The following is a 25,712-nucleotide window of genomic DNA, read 5'->3' on the forward strand; positions in this document are numbered from 1 at the left end:
TATGAGTTGGTGCAAAAAATTATTTAATGACCAATAAAAAACTTCAAAAAAATAATCAAAAAATTTTTAATAAAAATAATACACAAAAAAATAATTTAAAATTGTTTAATAAAAATAATACACAAAAAAATAAATTGCAATACAAACTCAATTTGCCAATAACTTCTCGACTTCCGCTACTTCATAAATAAATAAATGCAACACAAAGAAATTAACTTTTTTTAAATAAAATTTATATTTATTATTTGAACACATATCTTTCATCAATTTCCAATTTAGGAAAAATTTCAAAAAAATACCCTCACACATCCACTTGTTCAATAAATTGTAAAATGGCGTCTACTAAATTACTAATGTAATGTAAGAAGTGTGTTAAAATAGATAATTTTTTTTTCTCTCTCTTATAAAACGATTTTTTGTTCATTTCATCAAAAAGAAAAACGTTTACAATTTATTTAACACAAAAGAAAATATAGAAGTTTCACAGAAGAAAATATCATTAATTCGAATATATTAGCCTAGTATGGTATATGCGCTGTTGTTGTTGCTGCTGCTACTCTTGTTTTTGCTGCATACATACATATATACCGCTCCTGGCTGCTGCCAACAGCGCAACACTACACTCCTTCTCATTTGCATTTGTTTGCATTCAACTTTTAGTTTTATATATTTGTTATTATTGCTATTATATGCGTTCACATAAAGGTGTTGCAAGTTTGTTTGCTTTTCGTTTGCTATTTGTGTGTGTGTTTTTTTTTACTGTTGCTTTACACACCGCCACAACAACTACTCCTTAAGCTGTCACTCCTCCTCCTTCTTGTTCAAGTTTCGCTTCAATTTTCCCCATTGCTAATTGTGGATGGAAATATTCAGTTATGTCTTTTATAATTCGCTAACTTTGCTGGTCGCATACAATGTTTCAATTTTCATTAAGATTTGCTCTAATTCGAATGTTTTGCATCGTTTTTAGCATTGCTTTTGACTTGCACTCCCGTATATCATCAGTTAAGTGTTTTGCTTTTGTGTGTGTGTATATGTATGCTTGTTGTTGTTGTGTACGCAATTTGAAATATTTATTTTTTTATTCATCGATTTTCATTTTTCTTGTTACTTAGACTAACAAATATATATGTGTATATATATATATAATTTGCTGTTGTTGCTTGCTGATATTACTAATACAAATACGCATAAAATGTTAAATTTTCCATGATTCCATTTGAGATTTGCTTTTATTTTTAGTTTCTTCAAGTTCTGCTATTTTCTACTATTTTCTGCATTTTACTGAATCTGCGAAGTTTTTCCCTTACCACAATTGTCTGTTCGGGTGTGGGTTGTGTTGTTGGTGTATTGTGCCCATAATAGTAGTAAAGTGAATTTGTTGTTGTTGCTGTTAATGATGTTGCTGCTTTTGTCAAGTCCATGAAACATTACATTTCTGCAGTGTAAAATTTTGTAGTAGATCGTCGCCGGCGGTGCATGCGGCAATGACAGGGGTGAGGAGTGAGTGCATATATGGCATTAGGGCAATTCAAAAATATTCTAAATGCGTTGATTAGCATAGAGTGGGCGTTTATGGTGCGCGGCAATCGTAAATATACGCAGTTCTGTGAGAAATTGGGCACTGAGAATGCATTCCACTTAAGTTCCATAACAATAATTTACAAATTTTTCGCAATCGAAGTGTTTTAAATTAGTTTCCACATCTATGATTTGCATATTATTTTATAAATTGCGCTATTTTGAATTTAGTTCCACATTTATTTACGCATTTTGCCAATTGAACTGATTTGAATTAGGTTCCACATTACAAGAGTGTGCATTTTAAGTATCATACATGTAGCTTATTCTGGGTGCAGTCTAAAGCGTTTATACTGGCTAACTCTTTATGCACAACTGTCTGGTTATCAACCAACAAATTTGGTTGCACATTTTATATTTGCCAGGCGTATAGTTTCCGCTACCCAAATTAAGAAATCACAGCTAATTACTACAGTTATGCACTGCAAAGCAATGTGGATCGTATCTTGACAGTATCATTTCGCCAGCACTGTGCTTCTCTTCAAATTCATTTCCGCCTGCCGCATTACTCAGTTGCCGATTCATCATACTATTACGTTGAAATGTTGTGACTGCAAATTTTTCCAGTTGTTGTTATTGTTATTTTTACTTTACGCCTTTTTTCTTGAAATTTAGGATTTACACTACAAATTCTTCTGTTTTGTTTTTGCTTTTCCAAGTATGTGTATATGTGTGTTGTTGTGGTATTTTGTTGTTGCTGTGATTGGTTTTGTGGTTGTAGTTGTTGTTAATTTTTTTAACCGCTCTTAAATAATAAAATTGCCACCTGGCCTAAGTAAAAGTAGATAAAGTGACGTGTCTCATGTGTCACATACGATCCGAAATTTCGGCCCACAATACAATGCCATGTGGGATTGTATTTTTTGTCGAATTCTTTCTTGATGTAGGCGGCGATGTCCTGCAATGAGAGAAAACAATTTTTTTTTGAAACATTAGTTGGGTGGTATATTTATAAAACAAAAATATGTATGTACATGTATGTATTTTAATAAATTTTTTAATCTTTAATATTATAAAAAAAAATACGAAATTTTCATTAATTCTTACTGCCACTCCATTTCATTTTATTTCACATATTTTTAATATCGGCTATTCATTTTTAATACTAAACCACAAGCAATAAAAATGTTCTGATGTCTGAACGCCGTATGGCAGTTCATACACAACAAAGCATTGCCCTTCACGGCACTTAAATCACAGTTATAGCGTCATTTCTACGCCATTTAAGCAGAAAATTGCATTTTTCCCGCAATTTCAATGTGCATGCGAAAAAGTAAAATTGAAAAAAGTAATAAAAAAAAACAACGCAAGAAAAGCATGCAGCTCGTGGCGGGCAACAACCATTAAAACAAAAGCACATCGAGGGGAGAAAATCGAGCCCACTGACCTAGCGGCGTACAAATGACCGATACTACAACAAGTCTATAAAAATAAGTGTCCATCGAAAAAAATGCAATGGAAAATATTATATGGAAAGTGCAAACATGTGCTCAGGAACTGGAAATTTCTTAGAATACTAGCGTAAATAAAATAAAAAAAGCGGCACTGAATTTGCAATGCTAAAAGTTTACTCATACACACACGCACATACACAGAGGTCATTGTCAGTACGGTTTTGTGCCGTAAACATATTATAAGTGTACGTACAAGTGTATGATGCAACGGCCGGCTTGTATAGTAATTGCTTAGCATGAGTGACGCGAGACACAAATAGCAATGGCTTGTAGTAGGTAGGCGCTTAAACTTATTATTTAATGCATTTAAAAATAGATTACGCTCACGTTACAAAGCCTACAAGCGGCGTTTAGCTTTTTTTGCTACGCTACAAACATTATTTATAGACGGGTTTATAATTTAAAATGATGTAAGCAAATAGTGTAACTTCGCTTGGTTTATTTTCATTGGAAATTTTCGAAAAATTTCGAAATCGATAGTGGTATGAGCTAAAATTAGATTTATTGACTTGATTTGGAGGGTTGGTAGGTAATTGGTAATGTATAATGTGTATATTAATCGTCGTTTCTAAATATATGGTAGAGCAATTAAAGTGATGCATACCAATTAAAAATAACTTTGTGTACACATTTTAGATTCCAAACCTTCTAATACTTTAAGATACACAACTTCATAAAAATACTAATTCAAACGCAGTGTGTATGAACACCTTAAGTTTGCTTATGACGTTTGTAGACGTTTGCTTACATGTTTACAGTTAAAAACATTCTTGTTTATTCTTGCATGATAAAACATTTGTTAAAACCAATCACGTTTTTGCAAAATACAGGTGAAAATACGTTTCGTAAAAGCCTTTCACATATAAATTTCAATAATAGAGTATGTTTTATCGTGCAATAGTGATTTAATTTGCATATAAATGTGAGTGTCTACCCCATTTTTTATATGTAATCACTGCAATTAATCATGAAGTGAGAAAATTGCGTGCCAAATGTTCTAGAAACCATTCCAATAGTGAGTTAGTTAAAAGCGAAAATATTTACTTAAATGTATGTACATGTGTATGTAAGCATACAAAGTAAAACAATAGTCGGTAACTTCAGCCGCTGATCTAGATATTATTAAACAAATAGTAACTATGTGTGTAACCAAGTAGTTGGCAAAATAAATACGAAAAAAACGTTAACTTCGACTGCACCGAAGCTATAATACCCTTCCCGGGTGCATTTTTTACAGCAGAAATGAGTATAAAAATATGTTTATCTTGATTTTGACCGGTCAGTTGGTATGAGAGCTATATGTTATAGTGGTCCGATCTTAACAATTTTTTCAGAAATTGCATAATTGACTTAGACACAATAAGGCATGCAAAATTTCTTGTAGATATCTCGTAAAATGAAAAAGATTCCCAATAAGCACTTGATTCCGCTCGTTCAGTTTTTGGGAGCTACATACATACATACATGTATAGTGGGTCCGATATCGGCGGTAAATATAAATAAAATTAAAAATAAGAAAAATTAACAATAGATACGAAAAAATAAAAAGCTAAAATAATAAAACAAAAACTCGACGAAATACAAAAAATTAACATTTATGAAGGCAATGTCTGCATTTTTGTCGGAACTTTGTATAAGAATTCATGTCATGTTCTATTGTAATAATACAACCTTTTTATGACGCACATAAATTCAGGCCAAGTTGGCAGGTTTGGCAATGCAGATAAATAAATAAAGTGATTAAACACAACAATTATCGATTAACAATGCATTGTAGCAGACAAGTCTAAGCCTTAAGGGGTGGCAAAAGCAAACTAAAACTACATAAACAAATATTAACTTTAACTAGTGCGAGCAAATAATAAGCGACATTGTAAGAAAGGGGGAGGTAAGAAAAAAATAGGTCGAATGACAACAATAACAAAGTGTATGATATCCGTAAGCGGGAATGTATCAATAACAAAACTGCCTACAGGTTAAAAGAAAAAAACTGTGTCAACTGAAATTTCCTTTTTTAATAAAAACTTGCTGCAGGAAAAATTTACAATGGTAGCGGATCAGTTATTCAAGAAATAAGTTTCGATATATTCATTGTATAATACAAACAAGCAGGAGACTTGATTGCTTCAGCCATAAAAGTGTTATATACTTTGCAAATACCGTTTCTACGATTCAACCATATGCAACCCCCGTCGCTTTCTTCGATATTGATTAAACATTGTAGCGCTGTGCAAAACAACGAAGTTAAAAACAGCAAATACCAGCAACCTGACAACAGTAAGAAAACTCACATGGTTTTCGTAAGGAAAATAACAACCGACAACAGTGGCTTTGTAACTATCAACGAGTGTCACGCGTGTTTATGCATAAGCCAAAAAAGCGAGTAAATTGTTTTGAAAAAAGTTAGCAGATTTCACAGTGCGATTTTTGTAACAACCATACACACACATGTATTCAATGCTGGGTGCATACACGTATCGAATAGATGAGCACCATGTTTACTGTGTTACTATGTAGGCTCACGTACCTATAGAGGCTCGACAAATAAAACCGGAAATGCGCGCGGGCAGGCCGTTGGCACGTACTCAGCGACCCGGCGGTAGTCTGCTAAGTTGGGTGGCGGCATGCGAGTTCGTTCGTGCATAAAAAGCAGGATCGCGTGCTACACAAACACTGTTTTAGTGTACATACACTTGTATTTACCGGTCTTAGTCTTTCCTTTTGACTCAAATTACATGAGCTGTTAGCTTTTCTAGTTCGAATGGCAATGATATAAAAAAAATGCAATGATTCAGCAAATGCGTGAAGGAAGGGGTGGCCTTGAAATACGTTGCAAAAAAATGTTGTCAATCATACACTAACTGTCACAAATCGGTTTACTAATATATTTTAAAATTGCTATGTGAATTTATTTTTTAATTTATTTTGAACAAAAAATTTAAATGTGGTAATTAATATTAAATGAAAATATAGCAAGAGAGAAAGTAAAAAAAAATATGTGTATATAAAATATTCTAAACATGATGAGGCAAAACATGTAAATCAATAAATATAATAATAATTAAAAATAATAATAAATAAATATAAAATGAAAATAAATAATATAAAATAATAATTAATAGTAATAATCATAATACATACATATGTATGTATGTATGTATGTATATTAATTCATAAATAAATAGCTGAAACAAATAAATTAAAATATACTAAATAAAAATAAGAACAAAAAATATAATACAACAAATAAAAATTCAAAAAAAATAAAACAAAAATTAAAATAAAAATAAAAAATAAAATAAAAACAAAAAAACAATTAAAAAAATTTTAAATAAAATAAAAAAATAAAACAAAAATTAAAATAATATAAAAAAATTAAAATAATATAAAAAAAAATTAAATAAAAAAAAAACAATTAAAAAATTTTAAATAAAATAAAAAAATAAAACAAAATTTCATGAACACTTATCTAAATTATGAAAAGCAGAATTTAGAAAAAATAGTAAATAAATAAAACACATTTAATATTGACAAAGTCAGGCAGACCCGGTTACACCCAAAAACAAAATTACATTATCCACAAGTTTACGACAACTTCATAAAACATTTTGTACAATTAATGCATACAAATTGCTGTAAACATACGGTATGTAATACCGCTGTATTATATACTAAATACATAATACATATGCACATCGCATCTAAGTACACATCTAATCTCGAATGCGTGCAGCAAAATAAAACACTTTCCTCAACAATGCCACGTGTCATGCAATGCATAAAGCTTTTATATCCGTTAACGATGCAAATGTATGCAAAACAGTGCGCACACAGCGCTATTTACCAATGCAATTATATACATACATACATACATATATACACATTATAAACGCCGTGAAGTAGGCAAGAGCATTGCCGCGGCACTCAACTGAAACCACAGCTGACAGCCTAAAAATAGTGCAGTTCAACGCGGCGCTTGATGGTGTAAGTTTACCAACATACCGTTATGTGTTAGACGCATGTACATATGTATATGTAACGGTGCATTTTCGTGCTGAGAGACAGGAAGACGTAGCGCCATGGAGAAAATTGCATATATGCCAGCATAAGGACAGGTTCTAAATTTATACATTGAACCGCGCTGCATGCATTGCATGCGAAACAAAAACAAAACCAACAACTAACAATTGCGGTGTATAAACTTTGCGCGTGGCGTTGCATTCCCAGTGCCAAAACATGCCTTCTAAACATGCTTTTAACGCACACACATGCACACTACTATATTCCGCTTTAATAAAGGCAACAGTGAAAATCTAATTTTTAATCACGCCTCCTTTGCCGCTGCTGCCGCGCACAGCCAATGTACATATTTACATTTATATATAATAAACAATAGCAACAACAACTCCTGCGTGTAAAGCGGATGCGAATAAATTTATTTGACTGTTGCATCCTGTGTGCTGGCGTTCGGTGGCAAGCATCGCCGCCAAGTAGGAAGTGTAAAATAATTAAATTGAAGGTGAAGAGCAACTACTAGAACATTAGATTGAAAGCTTAAGTGGGGAGGCGGTAATTAGTGTGGTATGTTTTGCAAGTGAAAGGTAGTGTAAGCAAATTTATTAATATAAAGTTGTTTGCATACATTCCGGCGGTGAGTGAATAATTGGTAGCGATGGAAATTGTAGTCTGATGTAAGGCGCAGCATTGTTATAGAAAGAAGTAGAGCTGTGTAGGTGAATTTCATATAAATTTTTAACGCGTTCCAAACAATGAAACGGCAAATTTAAACATAATTTTAGAACTAATTTCAAACGGATGGACGTATAGTTAATAAAACTGCAAGTTTTTGTAGGGAATTTTATAGAAACGTTTTCGATAAATCTTGCGTATAAACGGCGTATTAAATATTTTCATTACTTTTGAAACCATTTTCATCAAATGAATGAATATTTCTTTACATATCCTCTTTTATATTGGCTAATTTATAATTATGCGAAAGTTGTACCACCCTGTGCCAGAATAAATACGTACAATTTTCGTTTTTGCTTTCTACAACTCAAAAGCTATCGAATATTTTATCCGAAAATTGGCTTGAAAATCCGAAAATCGACTTACAGAATATAAAAAATCCAAATTCGAGTAATTTTTTTTTGGAATCGTGTTACAGAATAGGCCCCCAGATCTTTTCAACAAAGTGGAGGTCTTTCTCTGCTTCCCCCGGCAGGTACTACGTCAAATACTCTCAAAAATGGAAAGTTTTCAGCCATTCGGACGACATGACCTCGCCAGCGTAGCCGCTGTGTCTTAATTCGCTGAACTTTGTCAATGTCGTCGTGTATCTCGTACAGCTCATCGTTTCATCGACTGTGGTATTCGCCGTTGCTAATGCGCAAAGGTCCATAAATCTTCCGCAGGACTTTTCCCTCGAAAACTAGATTCACTTGGGAGTGGCTAGAAACGATTCTTATACATATGGCTCAAACAGCTCACGACTTCCGGTCTTAGATCAAGTATTCTATAGTGATCCGATATCGACGGTTCCTGTGTATCTCATATACATAGGGACAAATATATCCTGTATTCAAATTATTGCTATTTTTTCACTCTTTGCCTTTTTAAGCTCTTAAATAAAGCCTACATTAGCATCAATATATCTATTGTCCGGCGCCTAAAAGCGCACCATTAAGTTTAACACTTATTTGTGGACATATTCACACGCCAAAGCATCAATTTTGCGTCTCAACAAGCAATTGCCTGCCTGCCATAGTGCTTCCACACGCACTTCTAGGATACCAGCAAATCTAAGTAAACTGCAATAAAAAAATCGAGCTACAATCAACTATTTACTGTATTTGCTTAACAATTCAATACAGATTTCCGTCGGCTCAAGTTGGTTTTTGTTACTACTACTACGATTATATATGGGACAGAAAAAGTCAGAGCAACAATTTGAAAATTTTCCCCAAAAACACACAAAAACGCATGCAGCAAAACAATGTAAAGAAATGAACACCGATGGAAGTGAGACGGGCTGCGTATAAGCCTACAAAAGGTGCCGCTTTTTGAATGAACGTCAGACCAGACATACATACAAACCTCCCACTCTATGCGGACTTTTTCGTAGTTATTTACAGAAAAGTGGCCCAAAAAAGTAAATATTTGAGTACAGCAAATATGGTTTGGACGCTCTCCTGCGAAAAAAATTGTGTGATTTCGTAAAGCCACGCAAAAAAGCAAAGTATACTTAACTTAAAAGAGGTGGGAGAATAGTAATAGAGGAATCCACAAACTAAAGCTACAGCTATAGAGGCATATAGCAGATAAATCACAATAAAAAAAAAGGTTTACAAACACATGCAAATCTGGGAAAAGTGATACACTATAAAAAGACATTTTTTGGACAATAAATTGCCAAAACGAAACATATGCGGAAGGATTGGACTAAGGACCTACACATATGTATGCAATATATTCACACACATGTTGAATGAAATCCGTAAGAAAATGCACAGCAAACTTTGAGGACGAAGCAGCCTATGGCAAAAAAAAGCCAGGGAAAGAAAAGTCTTTAGAAACACCCAAGAAAGATAAATAGCCAAAAAAGCGGCACATTCTTGGTGAGAATAATTAGAAAGAAAATCATTATGGGAAAAATAAGTGGGCGAAACGAAAATAAAGCATTTAGGCCACCAAAAATGGCAAGTGAATCAAATAAAGTTCAAGTGAATAACCAAATATTGTCATACAGCAACAAATATCTAATTTAGGATGACTAAAAATAAAACAAAAAAATATGTGAATAGCGGCACACGCAAGCACGGAGATAACTGGTTGACCGAATGAGCCTTGACTAAGGCCAAATATAAATGCAGAAGCCAATACTAAGGCCAAAGCCAAAGCCAAAGTCATAGTCATAGCCTTCGCCAAAACCGTTTATTTTTTACTTGTGTATGTGTGAGTATCTCTTAAGCACGCTACACTAGTTATGTCTGTCTGCGCGCAATCCACTTGTTTCAAAGCGAAATGACTAAAACCAAGAACAGCTTGAAGCCAAATATGGACGGCCAACGGCACAACAAAAATGCACGAATTGGCGTTGTGGCTCAAAACGTAACAACAACAATTCAGCTAGCAACTATTGGCCGCCAATATATTAAAAATGCAAAAAACGTGGTGTCCAGACAAAGAATAAAACAAAAAACTGAGTGTGAGGAGAATACAAACGTGGCAAATGAAAAAACCAATGCAAAAATAAATTTTAAGCCAAATTAAATCGCCAGAGGTAGCAAAGACATAACTATAATGGCCACAATAACGGTTGAAATGCATGCTGAATGAATGAACCGAAAAGCTGCAGGCAAGGCGACAGTCTTCGTGGGCTTGCGGTGCGAACACAATGAAATGGAAGAAAGAAAGCAATGAATAATGTGGTTATGAGCGGACCAAGGACTCGCAGCAGTGGCGTAGGAACGGAAGTGAAGACGGAGCGCGCACATGGAAAGTAGAGAAAAGTAAAAAAAGACAAGAATGTTAGACGTGCGACTTCAATTAAGCAAAATATGAAACAATTGAACAAAAGGAGGTTATACTAGAAAGTACAAATTTAAAAAATATATATATTAAAAAAATAAAATAAAAATTAAAAATACTGAAAAATTAAATAAATTATGTATTTATAAAGTATAAATTAAATAAAAAATATAATAAAAAAAAATATAGAAAAATCGATGAATTAAAAACTAATAAGACGGAAAAGAATAATTTAGTTTTTTCTAATAAAATATAGAAAAAATTAATAAAAATAATAATAATAAAAAAAAATAATAAAAAAAAACAAAATAATAAAATAAAATAAAATACAATAAAATACAATAATAATAAAAAAATAATAATAATAAAAATAAAAATAATAAAATAATTAAAAAATGATTAAAATTTAATACGATCAATTAAGCAAGATATGAAACAATTGAACAAAAAGAGATTATACTAGAAATACAAATTATATAAAAAAATATATTAAAAAAATATAAAAAATTAAAAATACTGAAAAATTAAATAAATTATGTACATATTTATAAAGTATAAATTAAATAAAAAATATATTAAATAAAAATATAAATAAAAATATAGAAAAATCGATGAATTAAAAACTAATAAGACAGAAGAGAATAATTTAATTTTTTCTAATAAAATATAGAAAAAATAAAAATAAATAAAAGTAATAATAAAAAAATTAAATAAAATTATAGTAAAAAAATATAATAAAATAAAAAAAAACAAAAAAATAATTAAAAAAAAAATAAATAATTAAAAAAATAATAATAATAGAAAATAATTATAATAATTAAACAAATTATTAAAATTTAAAACGACAAAAAGTATAAAGTAATTTTTCGTAGCAAAAAATAAATAAATGAATGCAAAGTTAATACACCCCGTTCAGCGCATGTACGCTGTTTCTTTTACGACTAGAATAAAGAATTTGATAAAGTTTGTAAACTTTACTTCTCAATAATGGAAAAAATAAATATAATATAGTAAATAAAAATATAAATAAGATTTTGTTTTTACATAATATAGTTTTCTGAAGATATTTTAACATATTTTTCGTTATTTTATGTGCTAAATTATTTATACTTTAAATTATTTGGCTATATTTGATTGAATAATTTAATTTTTTTTATTATTTTACGCTTAGTTTAACTTTTTAAATTTTGATAACCTTTTGTTTTTGTTTTTGGCACATTTACTTTTATTATAAATATTAGTATTATTAAATTTGCTTTTGCTTTTTCTAAAATTATTTTATTTTTCAAATATTTTTTTAAATTGATAAATATTATATTATTAATTATTTTAATTTATTTATTATTATTTTTTTTTAATATATTAGATATAATTAATATTTTATTTGTAAAATAAATACTAATAATTTTGTTTTCATTAATATTTTTAATAAAATTTTTATGTCCCAAATTTTTATTCAACCATTCATTAAAATGCAAACAATGAAATTTTAAATTAAATGCTATTGCCATAAAATAAAATAATACAAATGATTGATGCACAAACATTTACAGTATTTCGTTTTTTTTTTCCAGCCAAAACAATGAAAAAACAGCGTCATAGCACACTGCGAAGAGCGATTTTCTACAATGCGCCTAGAAGTATGCAAACACAAGACAAAATGCGTCGCATATGAGCGCACATGTACAAGTATTGGGTAAATGGTGAAAAAATTTCAACGGCAACACCCACAGCGGCGAAAAGCAATAATAATAACTGTAACTGGTAATGCAACAATAAAAAAGCAACAACAAGCACAGCTACTCAAATATACCAAATAGCGGTAAGTAATGTTCTATAATACTAAACATGTGTATGTATGTACTATATGTACACACTGCCCCTTTGCACCGCCCACACTGGCACCCCGCACAGCAGAACACAGCATGTGGCAAATTAATGCCGACGCAACCGTTGGCAGCAACAATTTAGTCTAATACCCGTGCGCGCCATGTTTCTAATGCCATGTGGAGCCGAGCGGCGCTTCTTGCCTTGCCTTGTGTTATTCGGAACCCACTACCAGCCACCACCGCCTGCCGCTGTGCACGATTTGAGTGGCAGCAGGATTCCCAATGGGTGGCACACACGCACACAAAGTAAATGTAACGGGAGATGTGCGCACACTTTCACTGTAGTCGGCCACAATTGTTGACATTACAACATTGGCACTTATGCCGTTATGTTGTTACTATATTGTTGTTGTTTTTATTGTAACCGAGCCCTGGTTAAAAATGTAAATTTAAAAACATATTGGCCAACAGAGAGAGAGAGAGAGAGATCGTGAGAATGAGCAAGTGAGAGGAAGAGAGTGATGTAGTGAAGGACAATAAAGTGTTGTTGTTATTCTGGCTGCTTTTGTTGTCGCCTGTGTCAATGTTTATATAATTTCTTGGTGTTTTGTTACTGTGGCTTTTTACATTACTGCGTGTGCGCTTTTTCGTGTGTGTGTGTGCGTGTGTGTTTTGGGGGATTTTACATGATGCGCTTTTAGGGAGTTAAGCGTTAAATAGATAATGATAAATGTGTTGAACGTAAGTAGGGAAAACAACAAAAACAAAAATCAGCAAAATGTAGGCGGTGGACGGGTGGAGATTCTCTTTTGATTTCAGCAGGCAGGCGTACGAATCGTTGGCAACCTAAATGGGGTAGGCGGCACGCAATCACTGACGGCCTTGCAGCATTACTAGAGCAGAAACGGGAGAAAGTAAATATGTACACATGCCAATATGTATGAATGTATGCGCCTATGTGTGATTAAGCACCAGCGTTGCCGGCGGGGTTTAAAGTGTGTATGTGTGTTACGATCTGATTGAGTTTAATAATAGGCGCTGAAAATTTAATTTTGATTGCAAATTGGTAATCGAAATATTGTAGGATACTAAATAACGGTGCGAATCATCAAATGAAGACATTACAAACGTTTACAGTGGGTTCGAAAATTCATATGAGATTAAAATTTATTTTATATTTATTTAATTTTTTTTATTTATTTTTTTTTTTAATTTTTTTTATTTATTTTTTTTTTTAATTTTTTTATTTTATTTTTTTTTAATTTTTTTATTTTATTTTTTTTTTTATTTTTTTTTAATTTTTTTATTTTATTTTTTTTTTTATTTTATTTTATTTTTTTTAGTATTTTATTTTTTTTTTATTATTTTTTTTTATTTTTTGTATTTTTTTTTATTTTTTTAAATTATTTTCATATTTTCTTCTTCAATTTTTTTCCAACTGTTTACAGTTCATTTGCTTTAGTTTTTTAAAACTAATTTGTTTCAACCATTTTTAATATTTAAATGGGTGTTTTCAGAATTTTTTTTTAACTTTAACTACTTTCTATTATTGTTTTTATTTTTTAATTAAGTAAATAATTATTTTTTTGCTTATAAATTTGATATATTATTAATATTATTTAAATTAATTTTATTTTTTTTCATTAACTATTTTTTTAATTCTTTTTTTAATTTTTATAAAATTGTTATTAATTTATAAATAATTTTTTACTGATTTTCTTTAAATTTTATATATTATTTTACTGTATTTATGTATGTATGTATGTATGTATGTAGTTTAAAGAAATCATTTTTAATTTTATTTTACAACAAAAACGATAAAATTTATCTCAGTTGTGTAAACAGACTCAATAATGTTGATATTTTCATAAATTTTAAGTTAACAAGGTAAACATTAAATGAGATTTTGAGCACTAAGAATTGAGATAAGAAAACTAGACAAAGAGCACAGCAAACAAGTAAGACGTCAATCAGTTTAAACACACAAGTATACAAATTTTATTATAAAAACGTCTAAAGATAAAAGTAAACAAAAAAAAACATGCACATAAAAAATAAAAAACCAAAAGACAAAAAAATTTATATTAAAAAAAAAAATTAAATTTAAATAAAAGAAAATAGAAAAAGTTAAAAATAATAAAAAAATTTAAATTCAAAAAATAATAAAATTAAAGAAACAACTAAATTAAAAAATATATAATTAAATTAAAAAATATATAATTAAATTAAAAAATATATAATTAAGTTAAAAAATAAACCAAAATATTATTCCTTTTTCAAATTATTTTGGTTTATTTTTAAATTTATTCATTTTAAAGTTCTAAAGATAAATTTAAAAAATTAAAACTAAAAGTAAAAAACTTAAATAAATATATTTTAACGAATTTTTTTATACCAAAATTTCTAATATTTTAAAAGCATTAAAATTAAATAAAAGAAATGTATGTAAAAACTTTACATACATACATATGTATGTACATCTTCATGTACAATACAACAGCAGCTCTTACAAAAGCACACTTCCAATGTTAAAAGTGCATTCGACACGGGTTAAAGTTGAACTAACCTTATTTAAAGAAAAGAGCAAAAAAGTAATGTGTGTATTCACCTCAAATATAAAGCACAAATACCACACAACCAACAACAACATAGTACATACATATAAAAGCATGCAAAGCAAAAATTCATGTAATCCTTGCTGTTAAGCAAAGAGGGTCGCCAAGTATAAAACAACAACACTTTAAAAAAAAAGTAAAATTGACAAGAATATAGCGCCAGGGCTTACACGCGAATCAAATGCAGCATGAAAAACTTAAAAAGCGGTGATAAAAAGGCACAGCAGGATCAAGTTGAATTTATTTCGAGAATTTTCGAAAATCTTTGCTTGCATTTGATCGGATTTTAGAGCCGCTTCAAGCACACTTCTTGACTTTTCATTCGTTTTCGCTTTATTTATACACTTTTACTTTGTTAACTTCTTTTATAACCAGCTTAGCGACGTTTGACAACAAAAATTTCGTGCTTTCCTGCGCACTTAACGCTTTCGTAAGCAATAAGAAGCACAAGTTAAAGCAGAGCAGCAGTTAACTTTTTATCTGCTTTACAGATAAGAGTTAGAAAAACAATCAGTCTGCACGACAAAAAAGAAATGTTGGCAAACTAGCTTGTTTAACTGCGCCGCAATGCGCGCCTGTACGTGGCACGATAAAACTAGCCGCTAAGCAATAGTGTGCGGCATGACCGCAAGTTGTTGTGCAGTTGAAATGTATTTACTATAAAAATAAAATAAATGTAAATAATTGATTTGAAGTCTGCTTCTAAACCTTTTAAAGGCATTTGTGTATAAAATTTGAAAAACTATTTTAAAATAAGAAATAGCAACTTACCTTTTCAATGTTGTACTTTTCGAGGGCTTGTGTCGCACAATCAACAGCATCCTGCTGCATTTCTTCGCTCATGTCGGCGTTTTTAATAACTGCTTTGCGATCTGACATTTTGTTTGTGATTTTCTTAAGTTTCTTCTAATAAAAATTAGCAATAAATCTGCAAATAAACTGAAATGAAAATTTAATTTAGTTTCGAAAATTAGCTGAATTTAACAGTGTTATAAAGATACTTAATATAAATTGCACAGTATAAAAAATATACTATATAGTATACCAACAAACAGTGATATAATCTTGCAAACTGCAGTTGTACGCAGACAATATACGTATGTACATCTTTATAGAAAATTTTACAATTTGCGCAATCGAAGTTTTTACGAACAATCTCATGCCATTAGTGGCCTCATATACCATTTATGCGTATGCATATAAAGCTAGACAGTGACGGTCGCGCGTATATTTACAAACATACAAATACAAATTTCCATATCATTCACTTTCGTATATTTGCATCTCATGGACTTTTGAACAATCAAAAGAAAATGGCATATAGAAATGGCAGCGACTCACGCGAATTTGTGCTAAGCCGCTTCCGATAAAGCATACCTTGCGGCGCTGAAGCCATTACCTTATTATTTTTGTTATTATTGACTAACCACTACACATGTACGTAGGATAAACAATAGGAAGCACAATATACGATTTTATATTTCTCAGACCCTACGCTTGAGTGTGCTGCTGTGCTAATTTTAGTTACGCTTGGGAAATTCAATATTACTGCAGGCGTATTAAAATATTAGTGAAGTTTTGTAAACAAAAAATTTGGAATTTACTGCCGAAATTGATAGGAGTGACGTCAATAACAAAAGTTTGTTGTATATTTCAAGGCGAAAAATACACTTCATAAATAATAGAAAGTCATTGCATACTTCAAGGCTGTGGCACTCGTTTTTACATATTTTTAAACAGTAATAATAAAAGCCGTTGCATACTTCAAGGCGTTGGTGCTCAAATATATTTATAATTAGCGGTTTATTAATTGCCATTAATTCTGTTTACAAAATTTAGCGATATATTAAAAAATCTACATATAAAACCCTCTATCTAACAACGTTTCAGTTTTTTGATTTTCAATAATTGATTGATTAGCAGTTTCAAAAATAGCGTAGCATACTTACTAGCGTTGAAAAAATACAAATTTACACAAATTTGTCTTCAACAGTATTGATATTCATATCGTTTAAAAAAAATTTATATAAAATAGAAATGAGTTTCACAAATTTAAAAATCTAAATCTTCTAACCAAAGCATACTATTAGGCGCAGCTTAAAAATCAATATATAAAATTTCGCTGAAATCACGACAATTCCACGAATTAATACTACTTTAACGGTAATGCACTCCATATAACGGGCAAAAAAGAGAGAGGAAAACTGAGGCGATAAATTCTGCGAAAACAGTATGGTAGGCACGTAAAACAATTGAATTAACACAAGCGCAAGCGGATATGAACTGTGTAATAGCATGTGCTACACACACCAGACAGAAAGGATGTATGCGCATACCTACACACATACATGTGACCAGACTATATTGCAGACTTCACTGCTGTAAATAGGTCAGTAAAAGCGGCTCTAAACGGAAAACAACTAAAATGTGCTATTGAAGCGGTTTTTTAATGTTTAAGCTTTCAAGCATACAAACATGCATATATAAGTGAGAATTTGTGGTTGAAATCAACCCTTGGCACTCCTTTCAAAGAAGGCATTCAATCAATATGAAATAGAAATTCCGCATTCTTTTACTTCGACGAGAACTTTAGAAAATTTTGCTGCTGCCAAAGGACATACAATAGACCATCTAACTCGCCAGAGGCATTTCAATAATTCCATAGTGCAAAAAATTGTATAAAAACAAAACAAAGGCAAAATGTGAACCATGAAATGCCACAAAATGATAATGAATTAACCATAAATGCGCGTGTCAGCAATAGACAGCATATGGCCAGCAGCGACCCCATTCATGGGCAAACAGTGTAGGTAAAATAAAATAAAAGTAAAGTAAACGACTAACGAGCAGAAAGGCAGTCAGCAATTCGATTAGATGAGGGCAATTAGTGAGCACAATTGATAATGAAAGTGGCGGCGGGGTTAAATAAGGAAATGTAAAGAAATGTCGCAAGGTAAAGACAGAATGTGAGGCCACAACAACATTGCATGCTGTGGTTGTTGCAACATTGACTTTTTGTTGTTGTCATTGCAAATGAATGGCAGGTTAATTGCATTATAGGCGCTTGCAAGCAGACATGAAGCGCGACAAATCACCGTTAAATGTACAAACAATACGAAGAAATCAGCAATAATGTGAAAATTGCAAGCAAGTTGATATACATACATACAAAACTTGTACCAATAGAAAACCCTTTAAAGGGAGGGTAAGGTTTGTTTCGTCGAAAAAAGACCTTTTTTCATGAATTTTTTTAGAAAAAATTATTGCTGTAGGTTTATTTTACTTATTATTATATGAAAGTACAACATTTGAAGGATACTTAAAAAAAGTTTTATCGAAAAATAGCGAGGAATAACGGATTTATCGTCGATCTCTGCAGGCACCTCGAAAAGAAGTTTTTGTGCGGTGACCAGCCTACAGCATCACTGGATCATCTGAAACCAAAAAATCAAAATGCTTTCTTTAGTTTATTAGTTTATCTTTCAATAGACGTCGAGTTTTTTTTTAATTTTTCAATTTTTAGTACCATTTTCAAGCCAAAATGACGATTTTAGAGGAAAAAACCGACGTATTTGTTATTGTAAAATTGTTAGTAATTAAAATTATGGGAAAACTCGACGTCATTCGAGTGTTATATATATGTTGTATTTGTACAAAATTTCAGAAAGATCGATGCAGTAGTTTTTTCTGTAGGCTTGTCACCGACTTTAAAAATGCCATATGTATTTGGGAAAATCGATTCAAAGTTCTCGCCGCTCAGCGCAGGTAGCTGGAAGGCGCGCAAACCTAAGTTAGAGGCACCGTTATTCAACCTGTTGTAACTTCGTTAGTTTTTCTCCGAATGACCTAAAACTTTAACAACATATCATACTAAGCATTAGAAATGTTTATTTGCAAAAAATTATAATAGTCAATTTCTCAAATTAAGAAATAAAAAAATTATGCAGTCACGATTGCTCAAATTTGACATTTCATTAATCAAAAAATTACGTATACGCCGCGGTGCGCATATTGTTCCAATTAATCATAACAAACTGAGAGTATAACCATGACAAGTGCCAGTAAGAGAATACAAACACTTGAAATCCTTTCTTTAAAATTAAATATTACAATTTGCTTATTAAATGCCCGCAATTGAATTATCGAGTGAATGAACGACAACTCTGCAATTAGGTAACACATAGCAATGCACCAACAGCAAAACACAATTCAACGGCAAAGATCAAAACGAAATGTCAAGCGAACTGCCGGCGAAAAATACATGTTCGTACATGTAAGTATGTGTCTGTTGTTGATCAACGGCAATAAAACTGCAAAACCTACACAATCAGTGCTGTCAAGCATACTCAATCACACATTCACGCACATTGCACGGACTGACAACCAGCGCTCAATACCCAGACTGTTTAATAAATGCATATAACGACACGATGTAACAAAACGTTTGGACGGCTGTATGGCAATTTGTCGTTGAAATTATAAATTGTGCTTTATCAAAACGGGCAGACACATGATGATATGACAGCTGACATTGGTGTAGGTTAAGACGGTAACAAAAAAAGAAATGTGAACAAACGTAAACAAATGGAAAGTAAAAGTGTGCAATGCATTTGAATGAATATAAAGTGATATTAAGAAACAAAATGTTTAAATTGGTTCATAAAAAAGTGAATTGCAAAGTTTTGAAAGCAACTGAAATACATATGAAAATGTTAGCGCCAGCAGTGAAAGCATCATCTAGTTTTATTATCAACAAATTAGTTTTATGTGCTTTAAATTATGAAATAGAAATATTATCAAAAACAAATTACACGCACACTTCAAATATTTGACAAACAAAAAGAAAATGCTGAAATGACGTGTCGTCGGGCATTTCCAATTCAATATAACCTGTGTGGGCGGTATCGCATGAAGAAATTTAATTCTGTATGTAAGTAAATATGTAAAAAGATGATTTCTTTTAAAGGTTGAGTGTGGATTACTAACCTGTGTAGACAAAAAAAATTAACAATGACGTATGCTTGCAGTGTAACGTGTTCAGTGAAATATTTTTTCTCCACGTGCTTACCAGGTGGAATGTTCTCCAGGTGTTTTGTAGAAAAAATATTTTTTAAGGGTTTGAAAGTTTTTATTGCATTTTTGGCTTAAACGGCAGTGTTGAAAAATATTCAAATGAAACTAACGCATCAATAAAAAAAAATTGTTTAAAAAACTATGATGCCTAACAACAACAAAAATATATAAAGCGCAACGCTGTAGACAGTTTTTAACGCCCTCATTTTACTGACAGCTTTTTACTATTGTTTTATTTTTTCGTAAACTTTTTCCCTCGCAAACAACTCACACTATTACCTTGTAGCATTCACTTGCATTCAGCTGTGAAATGTCAGTTAATTATAGTGCGAAATTTCTCAAAATTGTTTTTCTACATTTTTACCAAAGCAATTTTCTTTTTGCGCCAAATATATGTACATATAAGCATACGAGTGATGTTTGTTTGTACAATCATGCCCTGCATGCAATTGTTGGTATGTAGGCACATATACATACATACATACATCCATATATTTATTGCTGTCGGCAGTCGGCGCAATTTGAAGCTCAGGTGATATTGCACACACTTCGTTTTACTATTATGCTTTTGTGTGTGCAATATAAATGATGTTTGCAAATTGTTTTGTTGTGGAAACCATAATACTTATATGATTTATACCAAAGCATTAGCGTTGTTACTAGCCATTTTAATATTTCAAATTTTTCGCTTGTTAAATTTGAAAATGCTTCCTATAGTGGTGAAAAGTTTTTTAATAAATTAAAACAAATTATATTAGAAATTTTGAATTCATTATACTATTTTGAAATATTTTGCATATAATTTAAAGAAGTCAAACAAAATCAGTGTTACCTACAGTTGCAATAACAGCAACACCAGCAACCATCAGGCATAAGTATGTGGAATGGCCAATAACACTATACTAACTTTGTATTTGAACTTCATATATGTATTTTCAAATGTTACCAATTGTGTCAATAAGCCTCTATTTTAATCAAATATTACGTCAGTATTGAAAAATGTCGGCAAACCAACAATCTACACTGGTTTAGCATATTCCATATAAACACACCAACGAATATTTAGCCGATGACCATTTTAAGCCATGCCAAAGTTTCTGAGCTTGCAAGAAAATACTGGATTTAGACAAAAAAATAAGTTTTTGTTGTTTTTATACCAGTATGTAAATTTGGTGCTTTGCTTCCGCTAAGCACACGAGTATAGCACAAAATGAAACTGGTATGCCATACGACGTAAAGCTTCTTCTATTCCTACCCATGATTTACACTTTACTTCAATAGATGTAACGTGTAGCATCTACACATGAGACTGCATATTTCTAAGTGAAGGTAACCTTCTTATTAAATAAAAAGAAAAGTAGTGATTAGCATGTTAAGTTGCCGCTAAAAAAAAAATCACGTTGTTTAGCTTCTCGAACTTTCATTCTGTTGCTAATTATGAAATCCGATTTTGCAAAATCATTAGCGTACCGCCTGCTGGTTGGGTGCATGATTTAATGTCACCACCACCCCCTTTAATCGAAAAGGCTACACTTGCAACAACAATATCACCTGAGGGTCGACCATCGTCTGCTCAGCCCATCCTGTGCCAAAGATATACCAAAAACAACAAATACTCCACAGCAACAACATAAGAAGTATCTGTTTGCCGCACCAACCGTCATTCGTCAGATTTTAACGAAAAACATTTACGGCAATTTAGTAGTTCTTTTTTTCTTCAGAAGACATTTCATTCAATTTTCACATTTTTTGTAGATTTACAGCGCTAAACTTTAACTTACCTGTACAATTTCTGCTACTTGTGCTAGTTTTCAGCAAACAAATCTGATTTTTCAGCTTTTTTACTTGAGTTTTCGGCACTTATTCCTTCTAGTTTAGATTTTTTCCTCTAAAATTTTGCTTATCTTCTTTCACACACTCGATGAATTTCTCAATGAAAACTATGTTTTCTTAAAACATTTGAACGAACTTTGTGAAAATTTCAATACTTCAGATAAACGAATGTATAAAATAAAACAGTTCAAATCAAAATTCCTTTGTATAGGTACTTTTCAAAATATATTTGACTATACAATTTCCACCAAATAAATTCCACTCACGCTTGACGTATGTGTTGTTTGCACGGCTTTTCGCGGTACTCTGCTATTTTGCTATACGGCGAATGCTAAAAAGCAGCCGAAAATACGCTCTCTTCTATGTTAATGCGACGAGAGAGCATGTGCAGAGCGGGAGGAAGATGACGAGGCAGCTTCTAGCAGGCGGCTTCTATCAACTTCGTGTGTTGGGTATTTTTTTTTTAACAAAACAGTGTTAAAAAATTTCCCAACACCATTCACAATAGAATGCTGAAAAGTCATTCTATCACAATTGACTTGGAAATATTGCAGATGTACGGAAGTGCCGGTGTATATATTTATTTTATTTAAAAATTTATACAAATCGAGAAATTCAGCATGAAATTGTTTAGTAAAGCGTAGTTATATAGTAAAATATGAGTGTATATTTATTGCAATTCTAGCTATTTTAAGTGCTACTCTTGATATTTTTGAATGAACTGTCAAAAATTGCCTATTCAAAATGATGTTTGTAAGCATTTGTCAACTGCTAAGTTATTATAAAAAATTAAAATGACTTTTAAATTAATTTCAGTTAGTGAGTCGGACATCGTACAAAATAATTTTGTTTAAAATTAGCTTTAAATTTTTAATCCTTTCTGCAATTTACAATTTTCGGTATTACAATATAAAAAAAATATTTAAATATTCATTCAATACTTTTAATGCATTATTTGCCACTCTACATACAGCAAAGAATTATGCAGCAATTGCAACAATATGCAAACACAATTTGCAACAAATAAAACAGAAAATATAATAAATATACCAGAAACATACCAGAAATACACTAACAATAGTTATTTCATACTTCAGCAGCTGTCAAACTGTGCATATCTTGTACACTAGCACACGAAGTTTTCGCACTATTTATAATAATTTTCATATGTAGTACACTTTTACTATTTTTTTAATAAGTACACTTTTCTAAAGACCAGTTAATTTTTTTTTATCCATTAATGTTAACGCGCTATAAACTCACACTTACCTTGCTTACACTTAACAAGTAAAGCTATATCTGAATTTCTTGGCGCGGTTTCAATGACTAGCTTACTTCGTTTCCTTAATACTCCTCTTATTTCGTGTTTTGTTTTTGTTGTATTTACTAACTAAGTTTCCCTAATACTTTTTCAAATTTTTCGCCGAAGACTACGGTTTTATTGGGTTTGCTTTAGTTTCGTATTTAACACATGCTCTTTTAAATATTACTTATCACAAATTGGCGGTTGAATAAGTTAACGTTGATTTTGCTGTTGTTAATGCTGCTACTCCTGCAACCACTTTCGCTGACAAGTTGACTGTTTATAAATCAATAAAGTGGCAGGCGTACGCAAACACAGTTGTATTTCACTGTTTTGGCAATTCCTACGCTCGTTTGTCACTTTTCCATAGCATTTACATATTTTGGGTTGGGGGCGGTAGAACCAGCAGGAAACTGTTACCTGCTGCGAAAATCTCCACTAAATCCTTTATTTTGATGTATTTGAGCGCTTGCTGTAGGGACTTGTCGTTAGGTGGCGCTTCGCTGTTGAAAGGAAGCATGCGCACCGCGAATTTATCGATGACAAATTGTTTGGCGTTTAATAGTGTTGCCAAGTGATGACCTAAAAACGAACTTCAACCAAAAATTGCATGTAAAAATACGGAAATATGGAATTTATGTACGTGCATATGTATGAAGAAAAATTATATTTTATAAGTATTTAAAGTGGTGAAATAATTCAAAAATTTTATAAGAAAAATAACTTAAAAAATCTAAAATCAAATTAAAATTAAATCTAAAAACAAAAATTTAAAACACACTAATATACAAACATGCGTTTAATACCGTACAATTAGCACCTATACATACATACATATATATTTGTTGTTACTTGTCCTCTTTGCTCACATTCGCATTATGTTCCTTCGTTTCTTCATTACTTTGTATCTAATTCCGACACACAATTTCAATTGTATGCTTGAACGGTAATCTGCTGCTGACTACCTACATTCACTGCACTGCATGTATACTTGTATGTACATATGTATGTGTAAGTTGAGAGGTTTTTTCTGTGTACCGAACCACTTATCCGGTATCTGGTTTTTGGCCGAAATGGAAATGATGGATTTATAAGCAGCTCTGAGGAATTATACTTGTGTTTGTATGCGCATAAATATACAAGTATGTATTTATGTATTTTTATCGTGATAATTATGTGTGTCAAACTGGTTTAGCAATCGATAACACTTTGCTTAAGTCCCCTACCAACCAACTATCGGTAAATTACTGATTAACTATCCAATAACCCTACCAGAAATTACTGTTGAGTTTAAAAGGCCAAATTGATAAAACTAACTGCAACTTTCGTGCACGTACGATCGTTAGCCTTGTATTTCGGTACAAAACGGCGAAATAATAGGTAGATAAAAGACAAATAACTATAAGTAGGATGTTTTTTGAATTTTTAAGAAAATTTTAATCAATTTTAGTTCTGAGAAATCTTTTTTATATTATATTATTAGAAAGTAGAAATTTAAACGAAGAAAACGCCTACCTATCTTTTTAGCAAGCAGAATTTTCGATTGCAAATGTTTGCATTTTCAATATTTGTAAGGTGAAAAAATTATATTGTGTTTGCGACATTTACGCTTCGTTTTATAAAAAAAAATGTAAAAGATAAAAATAAGATAAAAGAAATATTTTAAATAAGACGGACACAAATTAGTAAGTTTATCCAAATTTTATGAAATAAAAAAAAAAATATATTTTTTTTTTACTTTTTTGCATCTATTTTGAGCTTATGTGAAAAAATGTTAAGACAAATATGTATATTTTTTTATTATCTATAACTTGGCCATTTAACTTTTTGCGATAACACCTCAAATTTTACTTGAAATCGAGTTAAACCTTTTTTCACCTTAAAACGCTCGTAAAATACTTTTTCTTTAATTTTTATTAAACTATTTTCCAATTCCAATGAGTTGCATCTTAATATTATTTTTGTTTTTCACTTTTTCTCATTTTCAAAGGCTTCATCCTCGGTCTAATAAACAAAAGTCACACAATCACTTCTGCTACCTACCAATTTGAAATATTCCTCAAACTGTACCACTGTGCAAAACTACTTTAGATACAATCATAAAAACACACAAACACAATCATAATGCATTCATGCTTTGCAAACTGGTTGTAGGGTTTCTCATGCTATTCATATTCCCACTCGTCGCTTGTATCGTGTCGTGTTTCCCGACTTCAGGCGCTTTGCATGCAAGCATATGTTGCACACATGTATAGGTATGGAAATTCAACTTTGTCTACACGTACACACCCTGTTTGCGATAACTATCGGTTAGTAGATACTACAAAATAAGACATTGTATGGCTTACATACTCACTTTACTTGCCTGTCGGGTGATTTTTATCGTCTACTGTGTGTATTGTGTGGCATAGAAAACACAATATGCGCTCTTCTCAGGTATTCACGTTTATATGTTTGTGCATATTTATATAGTGAGCGACTTCTATGTTTGCTA

At 31.4% G+C, this 25,712-nt stretch overlaps 1 protein-coding gene across 2 annotated transcripts; it reads right to left on the minus strand.

Moving 5' to 3' along the window:
* Window positions 1–211: 211 nt before the first annotated feature.
* Window positions 212–23,497, minus strand: LOC105232186 (dynein light chain 1, cytoplasmic). Of its 2 annotated transcripts, none has more exons than XM_049456666.1 (3): window positions 23,185–23,497; window positions 15,781–15,948; window positions 212–2,479 (listed from the first exon to the last, which is right to left on the minus strand). In XM_049456666.1, exons 2-3 carry the CDS (start codon window positions 15,886–15,888, stop codon window positions 2,318–2,320), a joined length of 270 nt encoding a protein of 89 aa, XP_049312623.1. In that variant the 5' UTR covers window positions 15,889–15,948; window positions 23,185–23,497; the 3' UTR covers window positions 212–2,317. The 2 variants fall into 2 exon arrangements, with proteins under 2 accessions (XP_049312623.1, XP_011212117.1); XM_011213815.3 differs by lacking the exon at window positions 23,185–23,497 and adding an exon at window positions 21,864–22,241.
* Between the last annotated feature and the right edge of the window lie 2,215 nt (window positions 23,498–25,712).

This window comes from Bactrocera dorsalis, chromosome 4, assembly GCF_023373825.1.
Source record: "Bactrocera dorsalis isolate Fly_Bdor chromosome 4, ASM2337382v1, whole genome shotgun sequence".
Classification (NCBI taxonomy): Eukaryota; Metazoa; Arthropoda; class Insecta; order Diptera; family Tephritidae; genus Bactrocera; species Bactrocera dorsalis.

Excerpts from the sequence above, each read along its gene's own strand:
- LOC105232186 (XM_049456666.1), bottom strand. The coding sequence starts at position 15,888 with ATGTCAGATCGCAAAGCAGTTATTAAAAACGCCGACATGAGCGAAGAA. Across the intron at positions 2,480-15,780 it reads AAAAGTACAACATTGAAAAG|GACATCGCCGCCTACATCAA; the intron begins GTAAGTTGCTAT and ends CTCTCATTGCAG.